The sequence below is a fragment of the Panthera uncia genome, chromosome B4 (genome assembly GCF_023721935.1).
Source record: "Panthera uncia isolate 11264 chromosome B4, Puncia_PCG_1.0, whole genome shotgun sequence".
Classification (NCBI taxonomy): Eukaryota; Metazoa; Chordata; class Mammalia; order Carnivora; family Felidae; genus Panthera; species Panthera uncia.
This window is the reverse complement of record NC_064809.1, coordinates 120,707,679-120,728,107: the sequence shown is the minus strand read 5'-3', so window position 1 is coordinate 120,728,107 and position 20,429 is coordinate 120,707,679. Positions and strand designations below refer to the sequence as shown.

Genomic DNA, 20,429 nt, shown 5'->3' with positions numbered 1-20,429 from the left:
TATTTTATTCTTTTAGTAATGTTTATTTATTTATTTGGACAGAGAGAGAGACAGAGTGAGTGAGTGAGGGAGGGACAGAGAGAGAGGGAGAGAGAATCCCAAACAGGCCCCACAGCACAGAGCCTGATTCGGGGCTTGATCTTACGACCCATGAGATCATGACCTGAGCCGAAATCAAGAGTTGGACACTCAACCGACTGAGCCACCCAGGCGTCCCCCACTTTATTTTTAATATAAGCAGTAAAAAAGTTGGCAGCGGGGGATGAGGAGAACTTACCATTTAAAATCTGAGAATAAGGGCGCCTGGGTGGCTCAGTCAGTTGAGCGTCCGACTCTGGCTCAGGTCGTGATTTCATGGTTGATGAGTTCGAGCCCTGTATAGGGCTTTGTGCTGACAGCTCAGAGCCTGGAGCCTGCATTGGATTCTATGTGTGTGTGTCTCTCTCTGCCCCTCCCCCACTTGTGCTGTCTGTCTCAAAAAGAAAATCAACATTAAAAAAATTTTTAAATCTGAGGACAGATTTTCAACGTAGTTGGTAGGCCTGTCCCCCACTTTTCTTACCTCTGATTCATATTCTGTCCCTAAGTGCAAAATGAAAAGATAGCTGATGGTTCCTCCCTATCTATATTTTTATGGAAAATCTCCTAAGGATCCATTGCAACAGGGAGAACGGTGTTGTCTTTACCTACCTCTAGAAGTTATAGTGCTTGGATCCCTAGGGACCTGGCTTTGAATCTCAGTTCTGCTGGTTTCTGGACAGAACCTCTCTGAGTCTCAATTTTCTTACTGGCCAAAAAGTGATAGTAATAATGTCCATAGGGTTATTTTGAAGATTTAATGAGATGATGTATGCAGAAAGACCAACAGAATGCCCAATCAATGTTAGATTCCCTCTCCATCGAGAATGAAGAGTTCAAGTAAGAAGAGGTTCGGTGACTTCCGTCTAATTGAAACAAACCCATCCTGGTCTGTCTTCTTCCCTGGGCTGGGAGGACTGACCAGTCTAGGTCGTGCTGCCCAGCCAGTACTGGTCCCAAGGGAGGATGGGATGGCCTGGGGCTGGGCCTGAGGCAAGGCTGTCCTTTCCTGAAAGCTACAACACTTGTTGCCAGAAAGAGAGGACTGGATTGTGTCTGAGGTCAGAGCTATAGATACAGGTGCAGAATGGATCCTGAGGGTACAGGGGCCTGAGGAGCCAAGATGTGTGGCCAGGAGGGAGTCTGAGGAGCAGGAGCCGGAAACTGTGTGTGTTGGGGCAGTGGTAGCTGGTCTGTGTGGCAAGTCGGAGCCTATTAAAGGGCTTTGGGCAGAATAAACATTCTGTGCGGCCTGGTTACTGGCATCCAGAAGATCTCGGGGAATGAGTTCTTGCTCAGCTGCCGCGTGAGACATTCTGGCTCTCTTCTTCTCTTTACCTTGTAAGGTTAGTTAAGACCAAGGCAACGTGGCCATCCAGAGCAGGGTCACTTGTGAAAGTGCCTTCTGCTCTGCTAGACATAACATCACAGGGAGTTATGAAAATAATTCGAAAAGAAGAAAAATAGCCACAGATTGCTAAGCAGAGCCAATAGCTACAGCTCCCTACGAGACTCTGAGACCTGGGTTATGACTCATGAGGCAGAGCTACAGAGAAGAGAACATTTCTGCAAATAGAAGCCACGGCTGGTCCTCCGAAGAAGGACAATCCAGGATGAGGGAAGTGGCAGCCTAGTGTAGCAGTCAGTGGAGGACACGGGCTTGGGGATGAAGCAGACCTTGGACTGTTCTACCATGAACGGGAGCTAGTTACTTCTTCCAGTCTTCTCCTCTTTAAAAGACAATAGACATGCACTAAAAGTTCTCTGGAAGGACGCGGGTTAGGAGAAGACTGCACAGATGAGGACCGAGATGGGAGAGACGCTTTTTACTTCATAGCTTTATACATTTTCATTGAACCATGTGGATGTGTGTCCTAGTAAAAGGCTAAATGAGAAAACAATAGACAAATGATGATCATTTATACCTTTTGGGATTACACAGCCCTGATGGATGGCAATCGCATAATTTACCATTGTTGTTATTATTATTATTAATATGGGGCCTGTGGTTTTTACCCTTAAGATCTTGGCAGTCTCTTTGTCACACACCCAAATTGATGCCCTGTATGCACTGGCCTTACATTATGTTTATAACTAGCGGTAGAAATTCAGCTTCTTAAAATGGGTCTTGTAAATGGGTAAAATGAGTAAATGAATAAATGGGTAAAATGAGTAGATGAATAAATGAATAAATTTGCCACTTGCAGTTTAGACTGTTAATATATATATATATATACATATATATATATATGTATATGTTATATATATACATATATATATATAAACACATTTTAGAGAGTTATATTACATTATTGACAGTGGCACCTGGCATTATATAATGAACACCTATAGACCCTTTGCCTATATTCACCAATTGTTAACGTTTTTGGCCACATTTGCATTCTTTTTCTCTTTCATACATGCATGTCCATCCATATTTTTTTTCCAAACTATTTGAATGTCAGTTGCTGATATGACACTTCTGTTTGTAAATACTTCAGCATGTGTCTTCAAAGTACAAGGACGTTCCCCTAAATAACCATGATACACTTATCAAATCTGGGAAATTTGACCATTACATAAGGCTGTTATCTAATGTGCAGTTTATATTCAAGTGTCCCCACGTGTTCTAGGAAATATCCTTTTTTTAAACGTTTATTTTTATTTATTTTGAGAGAGTGCATGTGTGCATGCACGAGAGGGAGGGGCAGAGAGAGAGAGAGAGGGAGAGAGAGAATCCCAAGCAGGCTCCATGGTCAGCACAGAGCCTGACGCTCAATCCCATGACCTTGAGACCATGACCTGAGCCAAAATCAATTTGTATCTGATTGTTTCCTTATATTTAGACTTGGATTAAATGTTTTTGTCAGGAATACTATAATAGATGATGTTCTAATGCCATCTTTTTTTTTTTAAGTTTATTTATTTATTTTGAGAGAGAAAGAAAACATGAGCAGGGAAGGGGGAGAGAGAGAGAGAGAGAGAGAGAGAATATTACAAGCAGGCTTTGCACTGTCAGCTCAGATCCTGACATGGGGCTCGAACTCATGAACTGTGAGACCATGACCTGAATTGAAGTTAAAAGTAGGCTGCTCAAACGACTGAGCCACCCTTTTCTTAAAAATAATGGAACGGTTCACGTAATCTTCTCTGTATCATTCCTATTTTAGTATATGTACTGCTGAAACAAGCACCCAATGCCATCTTTTATAATTTTTTTTATCCTTCTCTTTTAAGTATGTGAAACCAGGAGTAATTTTTAAAAATGCTAATATTCTTATTTTCAAATATCCAGCAGGTCAGTTATTCATAAATGACTCCGGTCATCACGTCATGACTGAAGCAGTGGGCTATTTGTACAGATCACTTGCCTTAAGGGCGACCTACCTGGGATCTTCTCATTTATCAATCCATGGAATCCTGCAGTGAGTTTCTGTTCTGGGTCTCAAAAAGAAAACTGCTTCTGGCTATTCACGTGATACATGTGGCCTCTCGACGATTTCTGATCTTTTGCAGACTTCTGAGGGAAATTGAGCGGATCAGGAGTAGAAGATGTTGGCCTCAAGGCATGAGTCAGCAATATTTCGAGGGTTCTAGGAATGGCATCTCATTATGGGAGTACTTGCTTAAATTAGACTACCACAGTGCTCAGAGTTCTAATACAGTGAGCTCTGCGGTATGCACGAATGCACATAACCTACAGAGAGTTAAAAGCATGGACTTGGCACCTCATATAATTTCAGAGAAATCAAAATGCGCTTCTGGAAAAGGGAAAAAAGTCTTGAGACCCATCGTTTCCATTTCTGTTGAGGAGAAGACCCGACAGAAGACACAGGATAATGTGGAGCCATGGAATGGCTCAGAAAAAGGAGGTTCAATGAAAAAGAAAGATTATTCCTCTAAGGTTTTGTCTTTGGGTAAAATGGATGGTGTAGTAAAGCTTTCACGGCAAAAGGTTTTCTCAGCTAAAGGTGAGGGTGGAAAAGGCCAAATCACCACAATTGACCGGCATCCCTTGGCAGGAGGGTCTCTTAGCACAAATAATCCCTGGGAATCCATATCTGAGTTCATATCAGAAAAGTGGCTTTTTCATAGCCCAGAATACAGTTCAGTTCCCCAGAAGAGTTTTTTGCAGAGAAGATCTCAGTTTGAAACCAAATTGTTGAAGACCTCCAATGATACTAATAAAGTATAAAAATGATCATGGGTGTATTTGTGTTTGAAATTTCTTAATACTTGCCTTTATTTAGAACTCTTTGATGAGATATTTTCTTTCATAACTTTTAGAAGTGATGATAATCAAAGTCTAGGTCTTGATTTTTTAGTTCTTTAAAATATGTAACAGGGGGCGCCTGGGTGGCTCAGTCGGTTATGCGTCCGACTTCGGCTCAGGTCATGATCTCACGGTCCGTGGGTTAGAGCCCCGCGTCGGGCTCTGTGCTGACAGCTCAGAGCCTGGAGCCTGTTTCAGATTCTGTGTCTCCTTCTCTCTGTGACCCTCCCCCGTTCATGCTCTGTCTCTCTCTGTCTCAAAAATAAACGTTAAAAAAAAAAATTAAAAAAAAATATTCTAAAATATGTAACAGATTGTAGCTAAAAATAATTTTGAAGTGATTCATATTTACATGGTAGGTAGAAGAATGTTGATCTCACAGGGTTCCATATCTAAAAATATGCTGAAGCAGTACTGTTAAAGTTCTAATTGTGTTACTTTTACATTGATATAGTTTATTTTGAATTTATGAATTGATTTTCCTTGTAAACAAAATTTATAATTGCTATCACCAAAACTTTTTTAAATGAAACATGAATAAGAAAAGATAAATTGGAATAAATTGAAATCATAAAGTAACTTTAATGTACCAGAGTTCATGGATTTATTTAATTTTTTTTAAGTTTATTAATTTTTGAAGGAGAGAGAGATACAGCGTGAGCAGGGGAGGGGCAGAGAGAGAGAGGGAGACACAGAATCGGAAGCAGGCTCCAGGCTCTGGGACGTCAGCACAGAGCCTAATGCGGGGTTTGAACTCACAAACTGTGAGATCGTGACCCGAGCCGAAGTCGGACACCCAACTGACTGAGCCACCCAGGTTCCCCCAGAGTCCATGGATTTAATATCATATCTATATTATTCTTTTTTAAAAAAAATGTTTATTTATTTATTTTGAGATAGAGCTTGAGCAGGGGAAGGGCAGAGAGAGAGAGAGAGAGAGAGAGAGAGAGAGAGAGAGAGGGAATTCCACACAGGCTCTGTGCTGTCAGCACAGAGCCCAACACAAGGCTGGATCTCATGAACTGTGAGATCGTGACCTGAGCCAAAACCAAGAGTCAGAGGCTTAACTGACTGAGCCACCCAGGTGCCCATATCCTATCTACTTGAAACATTTTAATTGCCTCTCATCAGTGATTTGTTACCCATTAACTGTTAAGGATTACTTATCGGCTATTTTATCACCTAACTAAATTCTACAGAGTATACTAGGAAGCCAGATGGAAGAATGGGCTCAGCAGTGGGACCTCAGGAAAATTATTCCATTTCTCTTGACCTCAGTTTCATTATTTATAAAATGGGAGAAATCACAGCTCCTGTTTTTCAGGATTACTGAGGGGATCGCATGAGAATGCACATAGCAAGCCTTTAATAAATAGTAGTTGTTATCTGTAAAGGTCTAACTCAGAGGCCATCTTTTTCCAAGAAGCATTTTCTGACCCCTTCAGCCAACAAGGTAAGCATAGGTGAATGCTTGGGTTATTTGTCTTAAATCGTGACTTATTTCACATATGGCAGTGTGGTCTTCCAGGCAGTGTGCCAGCCTTGAGTTATTCCCTGTACTCCAACTAACACCCTGCTCAACAGTAACCACAGTAATCGAGAGCTTGGGGAGTCCTCTGAGTTCAGCGATCCTCAGCGGGGTTCTGGGTGGGCCTTTCCTGCAGCAGCCAAGTCTGATTCAGTCACACAGAAATGTCGCATCGTGGGGGTTACTGTTTGTCTTTGGTGGACCACAATGCATAGAACAGGTGCAGCCTAGCAGATGTGAGGGAAGACAGGTGCACCTGTGAACGTAGGCAGGCGCAGGAGCAGTGTGGCGGTATTCTGAGGGCCTCCCTCTCGAGGCAGGAATTTCTGGAGGGGCACTGGCCTTCTAGGCTGTGCAGTAGGCGGGGGCGGGGGAAGAGGATGACTTTCAAACAGATCAGCCCACATGTGGGGCCTTGGCCCAGTTGCCCCTCTTGGGCGGCGCTGTAAAGAGCCAATCTTGGGGACCGAGGGACCTTCCAGACCCGCCCCCGCAGTCCAGAAGAGAGCCAGAATTCAGACGCTGTTAATGCTGAGAGGGGTCACGTCCTGAATCCTGGGCTAGAGGCACTTTGTCCATGCAGTCAGAGTTTGGGGGACGGCCTCAGTCGGCGAGCGAGGAGGAAACAGGTAGGATCTCGGAGCGACCACAGCAGGCTGGGCGCCAGGGCCAGGCCGCCCACGCCCCGCCCACGCCCCACCTCGCCCCGCCCCTTGCCCGGCAGGACCAGGCCCCGCCCAAGGCCCCACCCCTTCCCCGTCCCTTCCCTGCCCCCTGTCAGACAGGCCCAGACCCCGCCCCCGCCCCGCCCCGCCTCCTGCCCGACAGGGCCAGACCACGCCTCAGACACGCCCCTTCCCCGCCCCCTGCCGGAGAGGACCAGCCCTCCAGGCCCCGCCCCCGCGGCGGCCACAGGGGCGGGCCGCGCCGCCGCCACGTGCTCCGACGTAGGGAGCCGCCCGCCGGCAGGCTGAGCGCGGGTAGAGCTCCGGTATCTGGGCGCCGCTAGCAGCAGGGCAGCGGGAAGCATGGCCACGGCGGCGGCGGCTGTGGCCCGTCGGGCCGGGGCGAGGGCGGCGGCGGCTCTGCTGAGCGCCTGCGGGACCGCGGCCCGGGGGTGGCGGCGCGCGGGCCCCGCACGGCCCTTGTGCACAGCACCTGGAACGGCCCCGGACATGAAAGGCTACCTGTGGGAGCGCTACCGGGAGGCAAAGAGGAGCACGGAAGGTGAGTGCGGCGGTTCCCGCAGAACCTCCAGTGCCTAGGGGCCCGTCTCAGGCGGTCAGCGGGTGAGCGGGCACCCTCGCACGTCCCGCTGCTGACCTCCAGGGCCCTCCAGTCGTGACCCTCGGTCTCCCCCAGTCCCAACTGCGGCGACATCTCCCCCGCAGTGCGATTCCGGGAAACGCGGAAAAATGCACCTCCAGAAACTTTACAATTTTCCTTTCTCCTGTCGGGAAAGCAGTTTTATAAATTCTGGTGATTCGTAGCCAGAAATCTACATCGGAAGCGCTTTGGGCTCCACGGACATCGCTTAGGAGGCAGTCACCCCCAGGCACTGTTAGGTATTGTTAATAACGGAGAGTAATAATAGTAGCAGCCGGAGTCCGGCAGGCGGTGAGTGCCTCTGGAGCTGAGCTGCTGGGCTGCTGTCGGTGGCCAGAAGCGATTTTCCTTTTTTTTTTTTTTTTTTTTTTTTTTTTTTTTGCCGTGTTTGAAATAGGAGGGGTCCAAGTTGAGAGTGTTCTGGGTTATCTACCAAACTTAGTGAGGAGGGGATTCCAGGGAGTGACTCCTTTGTTGGCAGGTAAACATAAAATCGGCTTGGTGAGGGAAATGGGCAGAGGTGGTGGGAGGCCCGAGGAAATCCTAGTGCCAGGCACATAGATAGTCTTCCTGAATCCTTCCCATACCTCGGAGGGACGATGCCACATCCCCATCCTGTAGATGGGAAAAGTCAGACTCCAGTCTAAGGAACCTGGCCAAGGTCACACCTTGACCTGGGGTCTGTCTCAGCCCCTGACCCTCTGTCCCTTTTCCTGTGCTCCGCTACTTTTCTGTAGCAGCTGACCATTTTGGGCCTGGTATTAAAGGCCAGTGTTAAGCCATTGGTGCTGCTACTTTCAAGGAAGATTTAGAATTGAGATGTTTGTACTGACTGATGGTGGCAGTGCGGTGGGGTGGGGTAGGGTGGATAAGGAAAGTATTTGGTGGGAGAGAACTTTTGGTAGGATCCCACTTTCAATCTTTTGGCCAGAAGTCAGTTTAATGAGAGAAAGCAAGGGGCTGATTTTCACCAACTGGGATAATTTTCTGAGAGAGCTCAAAGTGGCTGGCAACGCAGAATTCTGTAAAAAAAAAAAAGGGCTTCTTAGTTTTCCTTTGCTTAGGGTTAAATTTTGCACTGCATTTGGAAGTGGCTGTGTGGTATGGTGAAAAGGGTGCCTTTCCAGATCCTGGACGTTGCAGATCTTAGATGAAAGAAAGGTAGATCATCTAGCTCTGCTTTGGGACTTGCAAGACTGTTTAAAATTGAAATTATTATACATTTACACGCTGTTGTAAAAATTGATGCCGGAGGTCTGGCATACCCTTTACCCAAGTTTCTCCCAGTGGTAACATTTTGCAAAAGAAGAGTATAGTATCTCAAGCAGTGTGTCTATGCTGATACATTGTACAGATCTTAATCAGAGCCCTCTACTTTGACTTCACTTGTGTTTGTGTATTTAGTTCTCTACGGTTTTATCATATGCAGGTTCAAGAATCCAGTGCTGCGGTTAATATTCTTAAGATACGGAATATCATTAGCGACATCTCTCACATTGTCTTTATAGCTATGTCCACTTCCTGCCAATGCTTTCTCCAGTCCCTGGGGCATTATCTGTTCTCCATTTCAAAAATTTTGCCATTTCAAAGATGTTATATAGAAGGAATCAAACAGTATGTGACTTTCTGGAATTGGCTTTTTGAACTGAGCGTAACTTCCTGGAGATGCGTGCAAGTGGTTGTGTGTGTTGTATCCATGTGTGTTCTCTTTTTATTGCTGAGTAGCGTCCCATGGAGTGGATGAACCACAGCTGAACCATTTTTTAACCGTGGTGAACCGCTGAACTGTTCTGCACTCACTGAAAGATAGCTGGGTTGCTCCCAGTTTTTGACAATTAAGAATCTGCGGTAAACATTTGCGTATATAGGTTTTTGTGTGAACATGTTTTCATTTGTCTAAATGCCCTTGCTTGGTTGAATGGTAATTGCATGTTTAGTTTTATAAGAAACTACAGGCCGAATTGTTGCCATTCTTCATGAAGCCTCAGTTTCATCATCTGTAACATGGGGATGTCAGCAGTACCGCACCCTAGGGTTTGGTGAGGAATGATTGTGTCCATCCATGGAAGGTGTTTAGAACAGTGCCTGCCGAGTGAGACAGCTAGAGTGTTGGGTGATAAAGATCAGCATGAGGCCAGAGTTTGGGTTTTGGGGTGTGATAATCAGAGTGAAATTGTGGAGTATGAGAGGTCAGAGGAGATTTTTGAGACTTAAATACCTCTGTGGTCTTAGGTGCAAGTTACTTGTTATCTTTCCTCTCTGATCTTAGTCTCCTCACCAGTGATCTGGGGATAATGTGGGGATTTTAAGCTGGGCTTGGCATGCAGCAGCTGTATAGTAGTTAGTAGCTAGTATTATTCATTAGTAAGTAACTTCCAGTTTTAGACACACACTTAGTGAGGGGTGGAGATGAGTTCGTTAGCTCTAGAGTCTAGGTACCCTTCAGCTTAGGGCAGTGCCAAACTAGCTGCGTGGCCTTGAACAAGCCCCCTGATCGCTCTAGCTTGGATGTCTCTCTGTAGAAGGAGGCCGCTGGACTAAACAACGTGTAAGCCTTTTCAAGTGTTACAGGTCTGGGAATGATGTATTGGTGTGCCCCATCCCGCCTTCATGCCCCCGGCACATATCTAGGAGGTCCCTGTCTCACCCCTGAGAACACGGGGACTAACGTTTGACATTTCCTTTCTCCCCCTGTCTGGGGCTACACCGTTCCTACCCGCCATTAGCCGAGGTCTGTAAGAATATACATGTCCAGCTTGATTCACTCACCAAGAATTTATTAGGTACCCAGCAGTGGGCTTAACGGCTGTTGATTCACACATGGGCAAGTCTGAGGGGGAGGGGCCCACCCTGGGTGAGTCCCTGCCAACGCCCAGCGTGGGACTGCTGTCACGTTGGGGGGAGACTGGTAAACAGATAAGCGACAGTCAGCTTGGGGGACATAAACAAGGGACCCTAGGGGCTTTGATACCAGAGCAGATGAACTGCTCAGGGATCCAGGGGCTGCAGAAACCCTTGCTGGGGGTGACACTTGAACTGTGTCTGTAGGAATGAGAGGTCAGAAAAAATACGGCTATTCAGACAAAAACATGTGGTTTTATTTTTATTTTTTTCAATTTATGAAAGGACAAAATAAATTTTTTTTTCTCCCTTTCTGATGATTGCTTTCTGGTCATGGGATCTCTTGGCTGATGCAAACAAGCCCTTTGCAGACTCTCCCAGAATGAAGTCTGCTCAGGGAAGAGCTGATTTTCATTACATGTTTTATTTACCCTTTCTCTCCCGCCCTTCTTTTTCCCCCCTCCATTTTTGTTTTTAAGAAGTTTTTTAGTAAACTTTAGTTTTTAGATCAGTTTTCGACTTACAGAAAAATCATGTGGTTTCTATAAACCCAACCTCACGTGACTGTGGCACATTCGTCACAATTGGTGAACCAACGTCGATGCATTGTCAGTATGTATCAGTATTAACTCAAGTCCATATTTAATTCAGATTTCCCTAGTTTTTAACCCAATGTCCTTTTCTGCCCCAGGAACCCACCCGGAACAGCACACTGCGTTTAGTTTCATGTCTCCCTGGGCTCCTCTTGGTGGTGACAGTTTCTCTGAGTTTTCCTCAAGGTTTTGATTACCTTGACAGCTTTGAGGAGAAGTGGTCATGTACTTTGTAGAATGTCCCTCATTTGGGCTCTCTTTTTTTTTTTTTTTTTTTTTTTTAAACTTGAGATTTTGGAAGTAGAATATTTATGCATCCTGTCAAACTCAGCTCAAAGGAAAGGTTCTTCGTATTTTTAGGAAAAGAAATACCGGTTTATAACCTCCAGCAAAAATTCCCTGCAGAGCCGCGGGTCTCCGCCGGCGTCGGGGCCGGGTGGGGGGCATTTGGCAACGTCTGGAGACCTGTTGGCTCGTTGCACCTGGGGGTGAGGCGCTGCCCCTGGCCTCCAGCGTGAGGAGGTCAGGGATGATGCCCCTAGACAATCTGTAATGCACAGGACAGCGTCCTCACAGCAAGGAATAATCCAGCCCCAGGTGTCGGTAAGGCCAGGCTCAAGAAACCGTGTCCTAGAATGGTGAATTCTAAGAAATCATTGTGCGATTGTAATTAAAGGGACGGATGTGTTTGTGTTGTGGTCTGTGATTTCCTGTTATGCGCCCCCCCCCCCCCCGCCCCGTGTGCACCTTCCTGGAACTCATCCCTGACCTGTGTCAGGTGAAGCTGCCAGTTGGGACAGAAGAGAAGCAAGGGATTCGGATGCCCAGTGCACCCCCCCAGCCCCTTCAGGCATCTTCTCAGAGCGGTCTGTGTAGAGCCAGACCTCTGTGTAGAGCCAGACCGTTTGGCTGCTTAGCTGGGGCTGTGAAGTGTATTAACTTGTGGAAAGAAGTGTGGGGATTAGTGTGAAGTGTTAGAAGCTTTTACAGGGTGTTGAAGGATTTTATTCAGAGTTCTCGGTTGAGAGCATTTCATTCTCATTCAAAAATTAGGCATTTCGTAAGGACTGTGTGTGTAGGACAGTCGTATAAGCTTAGTGTATATAGAATAAACATAAAGTGCAAACCCTTCCCTCAAGGAACTGCAGTGGGTTAAGGAAACAGCTTCATAATAATGAGGTAATTTTAAGACGGGACTAGTGTTTCTCAGACTGTGTTCCACCATCTTCTGAGAGATGTGGATACGGAAATGTTGAAAATACATGTCAAAAAAGCTTCGTTACAGGTAGGCTTATCAGAGTCTTTAAAATGCATGAGTCTTCAAGGAGGAGGATGTTGGTGTAGCACTCCCCAAATACTTTTGACTGTGGAACCCTGCTTTTGAGGTAATAGCTCAAAATAGAGGCTCTAGAGACTCTACTTGGGAGGTTCAAACAATATGTTTAACAAGAATGTATAATAATGATACCCAAAGATGCTTAATTGTACAACCTGATGCCTTTTCTATGTAACAGGCATAGAATAACAGAGTCAGGGTCCCCCTGAGGATCTCGAGAAAGCTGTGTATTCTGTTTGTAGAAAAACAGGGGCGCCTGGGTGGCTCAGTCAGTTAAGCGGCCGACTTCGGCTCAGGTCATGATCTCGCGGTCCGTGAGTTCGAGCCCCGCGTCGGGCTCTGTGCTCGCAGCTCAGAGCCTGGAGCCTGTTTCAGATTCTGTGTCTCCCTCTCTCTGACCCTCCCCCGTTCATGCTCTGTCTCTCTCTGTCTCAAAAATAAATAAATGTTAAAAATAAAAAATTAAAAAAAAAAGAAAAACAGGCAGATTTGCACAGTTACTCACAGTGCAAGCACACACGCAGTTTCGTCTATAGTTTCAGGAGGTTTCTGGAGCATCTCAGCCCTCTCTGGTGAACCCAGCACTCTTTGAACCCTCTGTTAGTCTGTAAGAGTGTGAAGGATTGTCATGAGCAGGTGCTTACGGAGTAGGACTCAGCAGGGGACTGAGATCCAGGAGTCTGACTGGGCTCTTGAAGACATGTGGAGGCAGACAAGTCTTCTGTATTTTAGAGTTGTTCTTTTTGGATTTTGGCTTCCAGCGTTCTGGTAGACTAGATGGGTAGTTTAAAAATCTTTTTGTATAGAATACTCACATGCTGGAAAAATTACAAAGAACATTCTTTTGCACGTATAGCTGAGCTCTGGGGAACTAAAGTGTAGTGGCAGGGCCTAAAAAAGGAGGCTGGTGAGCAGCCCTGAAGGCGTTACTGTCCTGGGAGCACCTGTTGGGTTTTATTGGCTATGCTTGGTGGGAGGGAACACACACACACACACACACACACACACACACACGCGCTCTCTCTCTCTCTGTCTCTCTCTCTCTCTCTGTCTCTCTCTCTCTCTGTCTCTCTCTGTCTTTTTCTGTTTCTCTGCCTGTCTCTCTGTGTCTCTGTCTGTCTGTCTCTCCCTCTCTGAATCTCATAAATCCAGGACCCACAGAGACCTGCCTTCCATGCAGGAAGACAACAGGGAAACTTGGATATCTTGGTCTCTGCTCTACGTTTTTCCCTGTGTGTGTCGGGAGGTTGTGGAAATCTCCCTGTAACCCTGGAATCAGGCTGGTCCTCACGTGCGTTTGGGTTTGAATATAGTCTGCTTGCGTGGTCTGTTAATCAAACTGAGAAGTTAACTAAAAGTGGTCCCAAGGTGATAATGTCCTGGGATTCCTGATAGATGCAAATGGAAACTCTCCCTGGATGGCTAGACCTTCAACTCAGGCCCAAATGGAAAGCAAAGGTATTGGTAGACATGTGAGTAAATCTAAATAAGTATTGACAATATAAAAATAAGTTGAAAAGAGAGTAGGAGAGAAGAGGTAAAAGAAACAGAGAAAAAGCAAGAAATATCATAAAATGTGGTAGTGGGAATAATTCCAGATATGTCAGTAATCATGATCAACTCAGACTAAAAGATTGTCAGATCAGATAAAAGAAACAAATTCTAGCTGAATGCTGTTATAAGAGATTCACCAACAAAGAAAGGTTGAAATTAACAGAATGAGAAAAGAGATTTGGGGCAAATGCTATAACCAAAGAAACCCAAAAGGTGTTCATATCAGACAAATGCTATAGTGACACCGAAAGAAAATAATGTTTACTATGGGAAGAGTTGCAAACTATAGTTCATGGGCCAGATCTTGCTTGCTATTTTCATGTATTAAATTGTATTGGAACACAGTTATACCCATTCATGTCCATACTTTTGGGGGCTCGTTTTGTGCTAGGGCATTAGAGTTGAGTAGTTGCAACAGAATGTATGGTCCATGGGTGCAGCCCAAAACACTTACAGAAAATGTATGTTGTCTCCTGAATAAGACTTGTGCCTATATGCCAACATGGATGACTCTTGTAAAAACAACACCGAGTGTGTGTGTGTGTGTGTGTGTGTGTGTGTGTGTGTATGAAAAAAACCAAGCAAGTTGCAGATGTATACTAATTTAAAAAAAAAAATTTAACGTTTATTTATTTTTGAGAGAGACAGAGTGCGAGCAGGGGAGGGGCAGAGAGAGGGAGAGAGACACAGAATCTGAAGCAGGCTCCAGGCCCTGAGCTGTCAGCACAGAGCCCAACACGGGGCTCGAACTCACGGACCTTGAGATCATGACCTGAGCCAAAGTTGGACGCTTAACCAACTGAGCCACCCAGGTGCCCCTACATGTATACTAATTTTTAAAGGCTTGAAAACACATAAAAGATATTATAGATCACCTATAGTGATATGCATACATGTGCTAAAAGTCAAAAATGCAGGAGAGTGATAGGCACCAAAGTCAGGGTAGTGGTTACCCTCTTTGGCGGGAGGAGAATGCAGGTGAAGATTTAAGGGGTTTATTTCCTAAACTGGATGATGGGGATGTAGTATCTTTTTACCCTTCCGAGGGTCTTAAAAATCGTCAGATGTACTTTTTAAATGTCTTATTTTATTTTGGTGTAAGATATTGATGATCCTGTGGCCATGGGAAGAAGTAGCACAAAGATTTCAGGGGGAAACATGCCATGTAATAATTTCCACATTTTTCAGGTAGCGAAGAAATTCCTAAATTAGAAGAGAAGCAGAGAGACCCTTCGAGGTCATAGAATCTATCCAGCCCTTTGCTGGAAGAAGGATTCCGTTTTTCCATAGCACTTATTAGTGGCCATCTGGCATCTGCTTGAGTTTGCCATATGAGCACAAGCCTGCCAATTTTATTTTGGAGGGTTTGAGTCACACAGAGTCATTCTAATTCCTCTCCCATATGATAGCTGTTTAAATATGAAGATGGTGATCATGTATCATCGCTGCCCCTCCCCTTGACTTCATTACTTTGGAAGCTCTTTGCATTCGGTCTGGCTTGTCGATTCCCGATACCCCGTTGGAAGTGAACCATTTGGTACTGACCACAGGGAGCCGCATGTTGTCCGACTGGCTCAGAGCAAGGGTGCAGCCAGCCCTGCCCCAGGGGCATGCTGCTTCTGTTGGGACACCTAGAATCCAAGGCAGGCTTAATTCCTGTGAGGTTTCCTGTCAACGAGGTCCTGACTTTGACAAGCTCTATTTTAGATGAAGGAAAAAAAGAGAATAAAAAGCCTTTTCCCCTACAATTGTTAAAAAAGCGTTTAGCAGGCTCCCCGCGTTGGGCTTTGTGCTGACAGCTCAGAGCCTGGAGCCTGCTTTGGATTCTGTGTCTCCCTCTTTCTGCCCCTCCTGCTCGCGCGCTCTCTCTCTCTCTCTCTCTCTCTGTCTCAAAGATAAATATACATTAAAAAAAGAATGAAAAGCATTTAGCAGATTGAAGATCACTACCTCCCCCTAGAAGTCTTTATGTGCCTGTCATGCATTATTAGCGGGTGCCTAGGAGAAAAAAAGGTGGTATTTTCTTTTTTCTTCTATTTTTGAAGTTACATACTTCATGTTTTAATCAAGATGGTGCAGTGAGAAAGAGAGGTTAGCCGATTGATCAGGCTTGGTAAGACACTTTTGTACTTTAGTGGGTTTGTCCTTGACTGTGAGAAACTCCTCTTTTTCAGTTTACTAGGGTTTGGGGGAACTGTCTTATATTAAGTGAATTTATGAGATAATGATATATAAACCAGAATAAAATTTTAATTTGTATTTAGAGACATAACTCTCCAAGATGTAACTCTTGTGATTACTTTGGGCCCACCTGGAATGTTTTTGTTCTCTTTTGAGCAGGAGAACCTGCTTGAGAAACATGATTACTCTCAGTGTCAGAATATTGTTTGAGTATCCATTTTATTTAACAAGTATTTTTTGAGTATCGTCTATGTGTGGCTTACTTTATAGTAGCGAACAAGGCAGGCATAGCTAGGGTAGCAGTTTTCAAATGTTTTGCTCACAGGACTTACACACTTAAAATTATTGAAGGTCCCCAAATTTTTCTGTTTATATAGATTACACTGATAGTGGCTATATTAGAAATTAAAAATGAGAGATTAAAAAAATAGGTATTTATCACTTCATTTGAAATAACAAATCTGTTACCTGCTAACATAAATGACACACTTTTTCGATGAAAAATGACTACTTTCCAAAATAAAAGAACTTTATAAGAATGTCATAGTTTCACATTCTTGCAGATTTCTGCAGTGTCTGGATTAGTAGGCGATGGCTGGGGTCTCTGATCGGATTCTGCATTCTGTCCATTGAGTTGTCAGACATTGTGTGGCCTCTGGAAAGCTCCACTGTAAATTGGTGAGAAAATAAGAGTGAAAAAGGCAAAAATTCTTATTGCTCCTTTGACAAATCACTGCAAATTTAGTGACTTAAAACGACACAAATCAGTTATAGTTCTGGAGATCACAAGTCTGAAATGGGTCTCGTCGGGCTAAATTCAGGGTGTTGGCACATGCATGTGCTAAAAGTAAAAAATGCAGGAGAATGATAAACACCAACGTCGGAGTGGTGGTTGCCTCTTTGGCAGGAGGAGAATGCAGGTGAAGATTTAAGGGGTTTATTTCCTAAACTGGATGGTGGGGATGTAGAATCTCTTTACCTTTCCAGTGTCTTAAAAATCAGTGTTGGCAGTTCTCTGTTCCTTTTAGAGGCTCTAGAGCATGTTTTCTTGCCTTTCCCAGTTTCTAGAAGCTTCCTGCATTCTTTGGTTTAGGGCCCCTTTCATTTTCAAAGCCTGCAATGGTCAGTGGAGCCTTTTTCACATTCCATCACTGTGACGCTGAATCTTCTGTCCTTTCTACACTTAACGCTTGTGATTAGGGCCCACCTAGATAAACTAGCCTAGTCTCTCTCTTAAAGTCAGCTGATCAGCAGCCTGATTTAATCTACAACCTTAATTCCCCTCTGCCATGTAAAGATAGCATAGCCACAAATTCTAGGGATTAGGATGTGGATGTCCTAATCGACAGTATTCTGTCTGGCACGTTTAAGCATTATTATAAAAATAGTTTTGATCTCAGAGATCCCATGAAAGAGTCAGGGGACCTGGCTTCTGGGATTATGCTGTTTAGGAAAAATATGAGTTGAATGCATGTGTAAAGGAGATGGGAACTGACATTTATGAAGTGCCTGCTATGTGCCAAATAGTCTGCCAGGCAATTGACCGACATTTTATTGCTTGCTAAGTGTATGACCTTGGACCTTCCTAATTTAGCTTTTCTCATCTGCAAACTGGGTGTCGCAGTGTTTACCCTAGGGAGTTCTTGTGAGCATTAATCAAATAATCAATGGGAAGTGCCCAGTGGATGGTATAGAAGGCATTGATAATTCTTGCCTTTCTACTTCCTCCATACTTTAATGAAAAATTCTTGATAGCTTGCCTAGTATTTGATCTTTTGATATGGCTACATTTTCTTTTTCTAAGAAGTTTCCCTCAGGAAACAAAACAAATACTTTTCTTTTGAGCAGTTAAGTTTTTTTTTGTTTTTTGTTTTTTTTATTTGAGAGAAAGCACGTGCGCGCGCGCACAAGTTGGGGAGGGGAAGAGGAAGGGAGAAAGAGAGAGAGAGAGAGAAAGAGAGAGAGGATGAATCCCAAGCAGGTTCCATGCTCAGTGCAGATGCAGGGTTTGATCCCATGACGCTGGGATCATGACCTGAGCCAAAATCAAGAGCTAGATGTTCAACCAACTGAGCCACCCAGGCACCCCTGTTTTTTTTTTTTGTTTGTTTTTAAAGTTGGCTCCACACTGGGGGTGAGGCTTGAACTCACAACCCTGAGACAGAGTTACACACTCTACCAACTGTGCGTTTTATCAAATGACTTAAGATTAGGTTGTCATTAAACCATTATCACATGTAATTTTGTTTCAAATGTAGTCCCGTGTGGTTTTATTTTTAGAACGTTGGGAAGCATGATAGATTGTCGCAGAACAATCAAAGTGGCAGATATTATTTACTGAGTAATAAAGATGTTATTTTAACTTCTGATAGGAGTTGTGCAAATGTCATATGCATTATTAATTATTCAGATGAGTAGTTGTAATTGTCATGGATTGCTCTTCCCTGGACGAAATATCTAAACTAATGGAAAAATGAGAGGTGCTTTTTAGAGTTGTAGATGCAGCACAAATGACTTTGAATTGCCATCTCGTCTGAGAGGGGAACCGGGCTAAGTTCCCCTTCGCCTTGCTTGTCGGCTCGCGGGTTCTCGGCCTCCCCCACTGCCTGTGATGCTGTCACTACAGAGCTCGTGCGTCATCACTTACTCACTTAGGGTCCCCGCACAGTTCCCTGTGTGGTGGCTGGCACATAGTAGGTGTGCAGTAGTGCTTACTGAAAACGTTCCTGAGGGTTGAGTAAGTGGGAAAACCAGTGTACCAAGACACTACGTACTGTGCGACCTTCTTTATATAAAACTCTAGAAAATGCAAATGAATCTGATCAAAAATAGAACAGGGATGCCTCAGTGGCTCAGTGGTCAGCTCAGGTCCTGATGTCACTGTTCGTGAGATTGAATCCTGCATCAGGCTCCGTGCTGTCAGCGCAGAGCCTGCTTGGGATTCTCTCTCTCTCTCTCTCTCTCTCTCTGTCTCTCTGTCTCTCTGTCTCTCTGTCTCTCTCTCTCTGCCCTTCCCCTGTGTGTTTCTCTCTCTTTCTCTCTCAAAAATAAAACAAATAAACCTTAAAAAGACAATAGAACAGTAGTTGCATGGGGATGGTCTCAAGGATAAAGGGAGAATTCAAGAGGTGAGAGGAAATGTTTGGGGATGCTTCATACGTGTATACATATGCCAGACCTTGTCAAGTTGTGATTTCTTATACATCATTTGTACCTCAATAGAACTATAAAGTAAAGACAAAGAAATAAGAGAAGGACTCTGGGCTCGCCTGGCTTGAAGCAGGTTCCTACCGCAGGAGCGGGAAGTGTGGCTCGGTGTGAATCCGGTGCTCTAGCCTGGACTGCCAAACACGGCTGGAGGGGTGGCGCGGGATCCCAGAAGAACACAGAATTCGTGTGTTTGGAGGTGGGGAACGGTCATTTCTTATCTAAGGGTTGGGGTGCACTGGACAGGTAACCCCATAATGTTCACCTTCGTGGTGAAAAGGATACATTGGTCACTTGGTTTTCTCTCTGCATCTATGTGCTATTGAAGAAGTAAAGGCGATTTACAATTGAATGGCCATTGGAGAAACTGGGGATACCGGAGAAAGTAGTTTCTGGCTAAAAATAGTTGTATTTGAATCTCTGAGGTCTAATAGTGCTCCCGTGAATCGTCTGTATTTCAAGTCACACTGTTTGGTCTACTCTTAGCTCCCTTACTGTAACTGCTTATTAGCAGAAAGGGTAAAAGTCGTCAGAACCACATCAGATCACGTTTGTTGGCATTAAACATAACATTGTAAACATAAGCGTGACATTTGCATTACGGTCAAATTGTTCTCTAACACGTCGGTTGCATTAGGACCCACTCACGGTTTTCAGACAGGTGTCAGTAGAACCGACTGTCTTTGCCCAAGCCTTACTTGACAGGAGGGAGTTGTAACTGGTGAAGTTTGCCAAGAGAAAATCATCTCAGGTGATTGTCTTTTCCTTATCATTTCACTTGCCAGTTGAAGATGAAACATTAAAAGCTTTACAGTTTGGGTTCAGAACCTTGAGCTCACTTGGGGTAGAGACAGTGAAAGGGGGATGTGACTCCTGCTTCAACATAGACACAAAAAGTCCCTATACCTTTTCTTCATATATTTTCAATCTATATGTATCCTTAAAAATTTTTTTAAAAATATTTATTTAATTTTGAGAGACAGAGTGCGAGTCAGGGAGGGGCAGAGAGAGAGGAAGACACAGAATCTGAAGCAGGCTCCAGGCTTTGGGCTGTCAGCACAGAACCTTACACGGGGCTCGAACCCACAAACCATGAGATCATGATCTGAGCTGAAGTCTGACACTCAACCAACTGAGCCACCCAGGCACCTCTCTATATGTATCCTTTAATTTATTTTTATTTTTATTTTTTTTACAGTTTATTTATTTTTGAGAGAGAAAGACTGTGTGAATGGGGTAGGGCAGAGAGGGAGGGGAGAGAGAATCCCCAGCAGGCTCTGCACTGTCAGGACAGAGCCGATGTGGGGCTCGAACCCACAAACCGTGAGATCACGACTTGAGCTGAAACGAAGAGTCAGACACTTAACCAACTGAGCCACCCAGGCACCTCTCTATATGTATCCTTTAATTTATTTTTTATTTTTATTTTTTATAGTTTATTTATTTTTGAGAGAGAAAGACTGTTTGAATGGGGTAGGGCAGAGAGGGAGGGGAGAGAGAATCCCCAGCAGG

At 44.5% G+C, this 20,429-nt stretch overlaps 2 protein-coding genes across 2 annotated transcripts in view; both read left to right on the top strand.

Moving 5' to 3' along the window:
- LOC125919913 (putative tetratricopeptide repeat protein 41) overlaps window positions 1-4,279 on the top strand; it is a gene marked incomplete at its 5' end in the record, with an annotated part of 69,758 nt that extends 65,479 nt beyond the window's left edge. The window contains 2 exon segments of the mRNA XM_049626718.1: window positions 3,372-3,503; window positions 3,595-4,279. Of these exon segments, the coding sequence (XP_049482675.1) occupies window positions 3,372-3,503; window positions 3,595-4,273 (811 nt within the window).
- Window positions 4,280-6,840: 2,561 nt separating this feature from the next.
- Window positions 6,841-20,429, top strand: part of NT5DC3 (5'-nucleotidase domain containing 3) — a 55,883-nt gene continuing 42,294 nt past the window's right edge. The window contains exon 1 of the mRNA XM_049626198.1: window positions 6,841-7,106. Within this exon, the coding sequence (XP_049482155.1) occupies window positions 6,908-7,106 (199 nt within the window). The 5' untranslated portion in view covers window positions 6,841-6,907. The remainder of the gene's footprint in view (window positions 7,107-20,429) is intronic.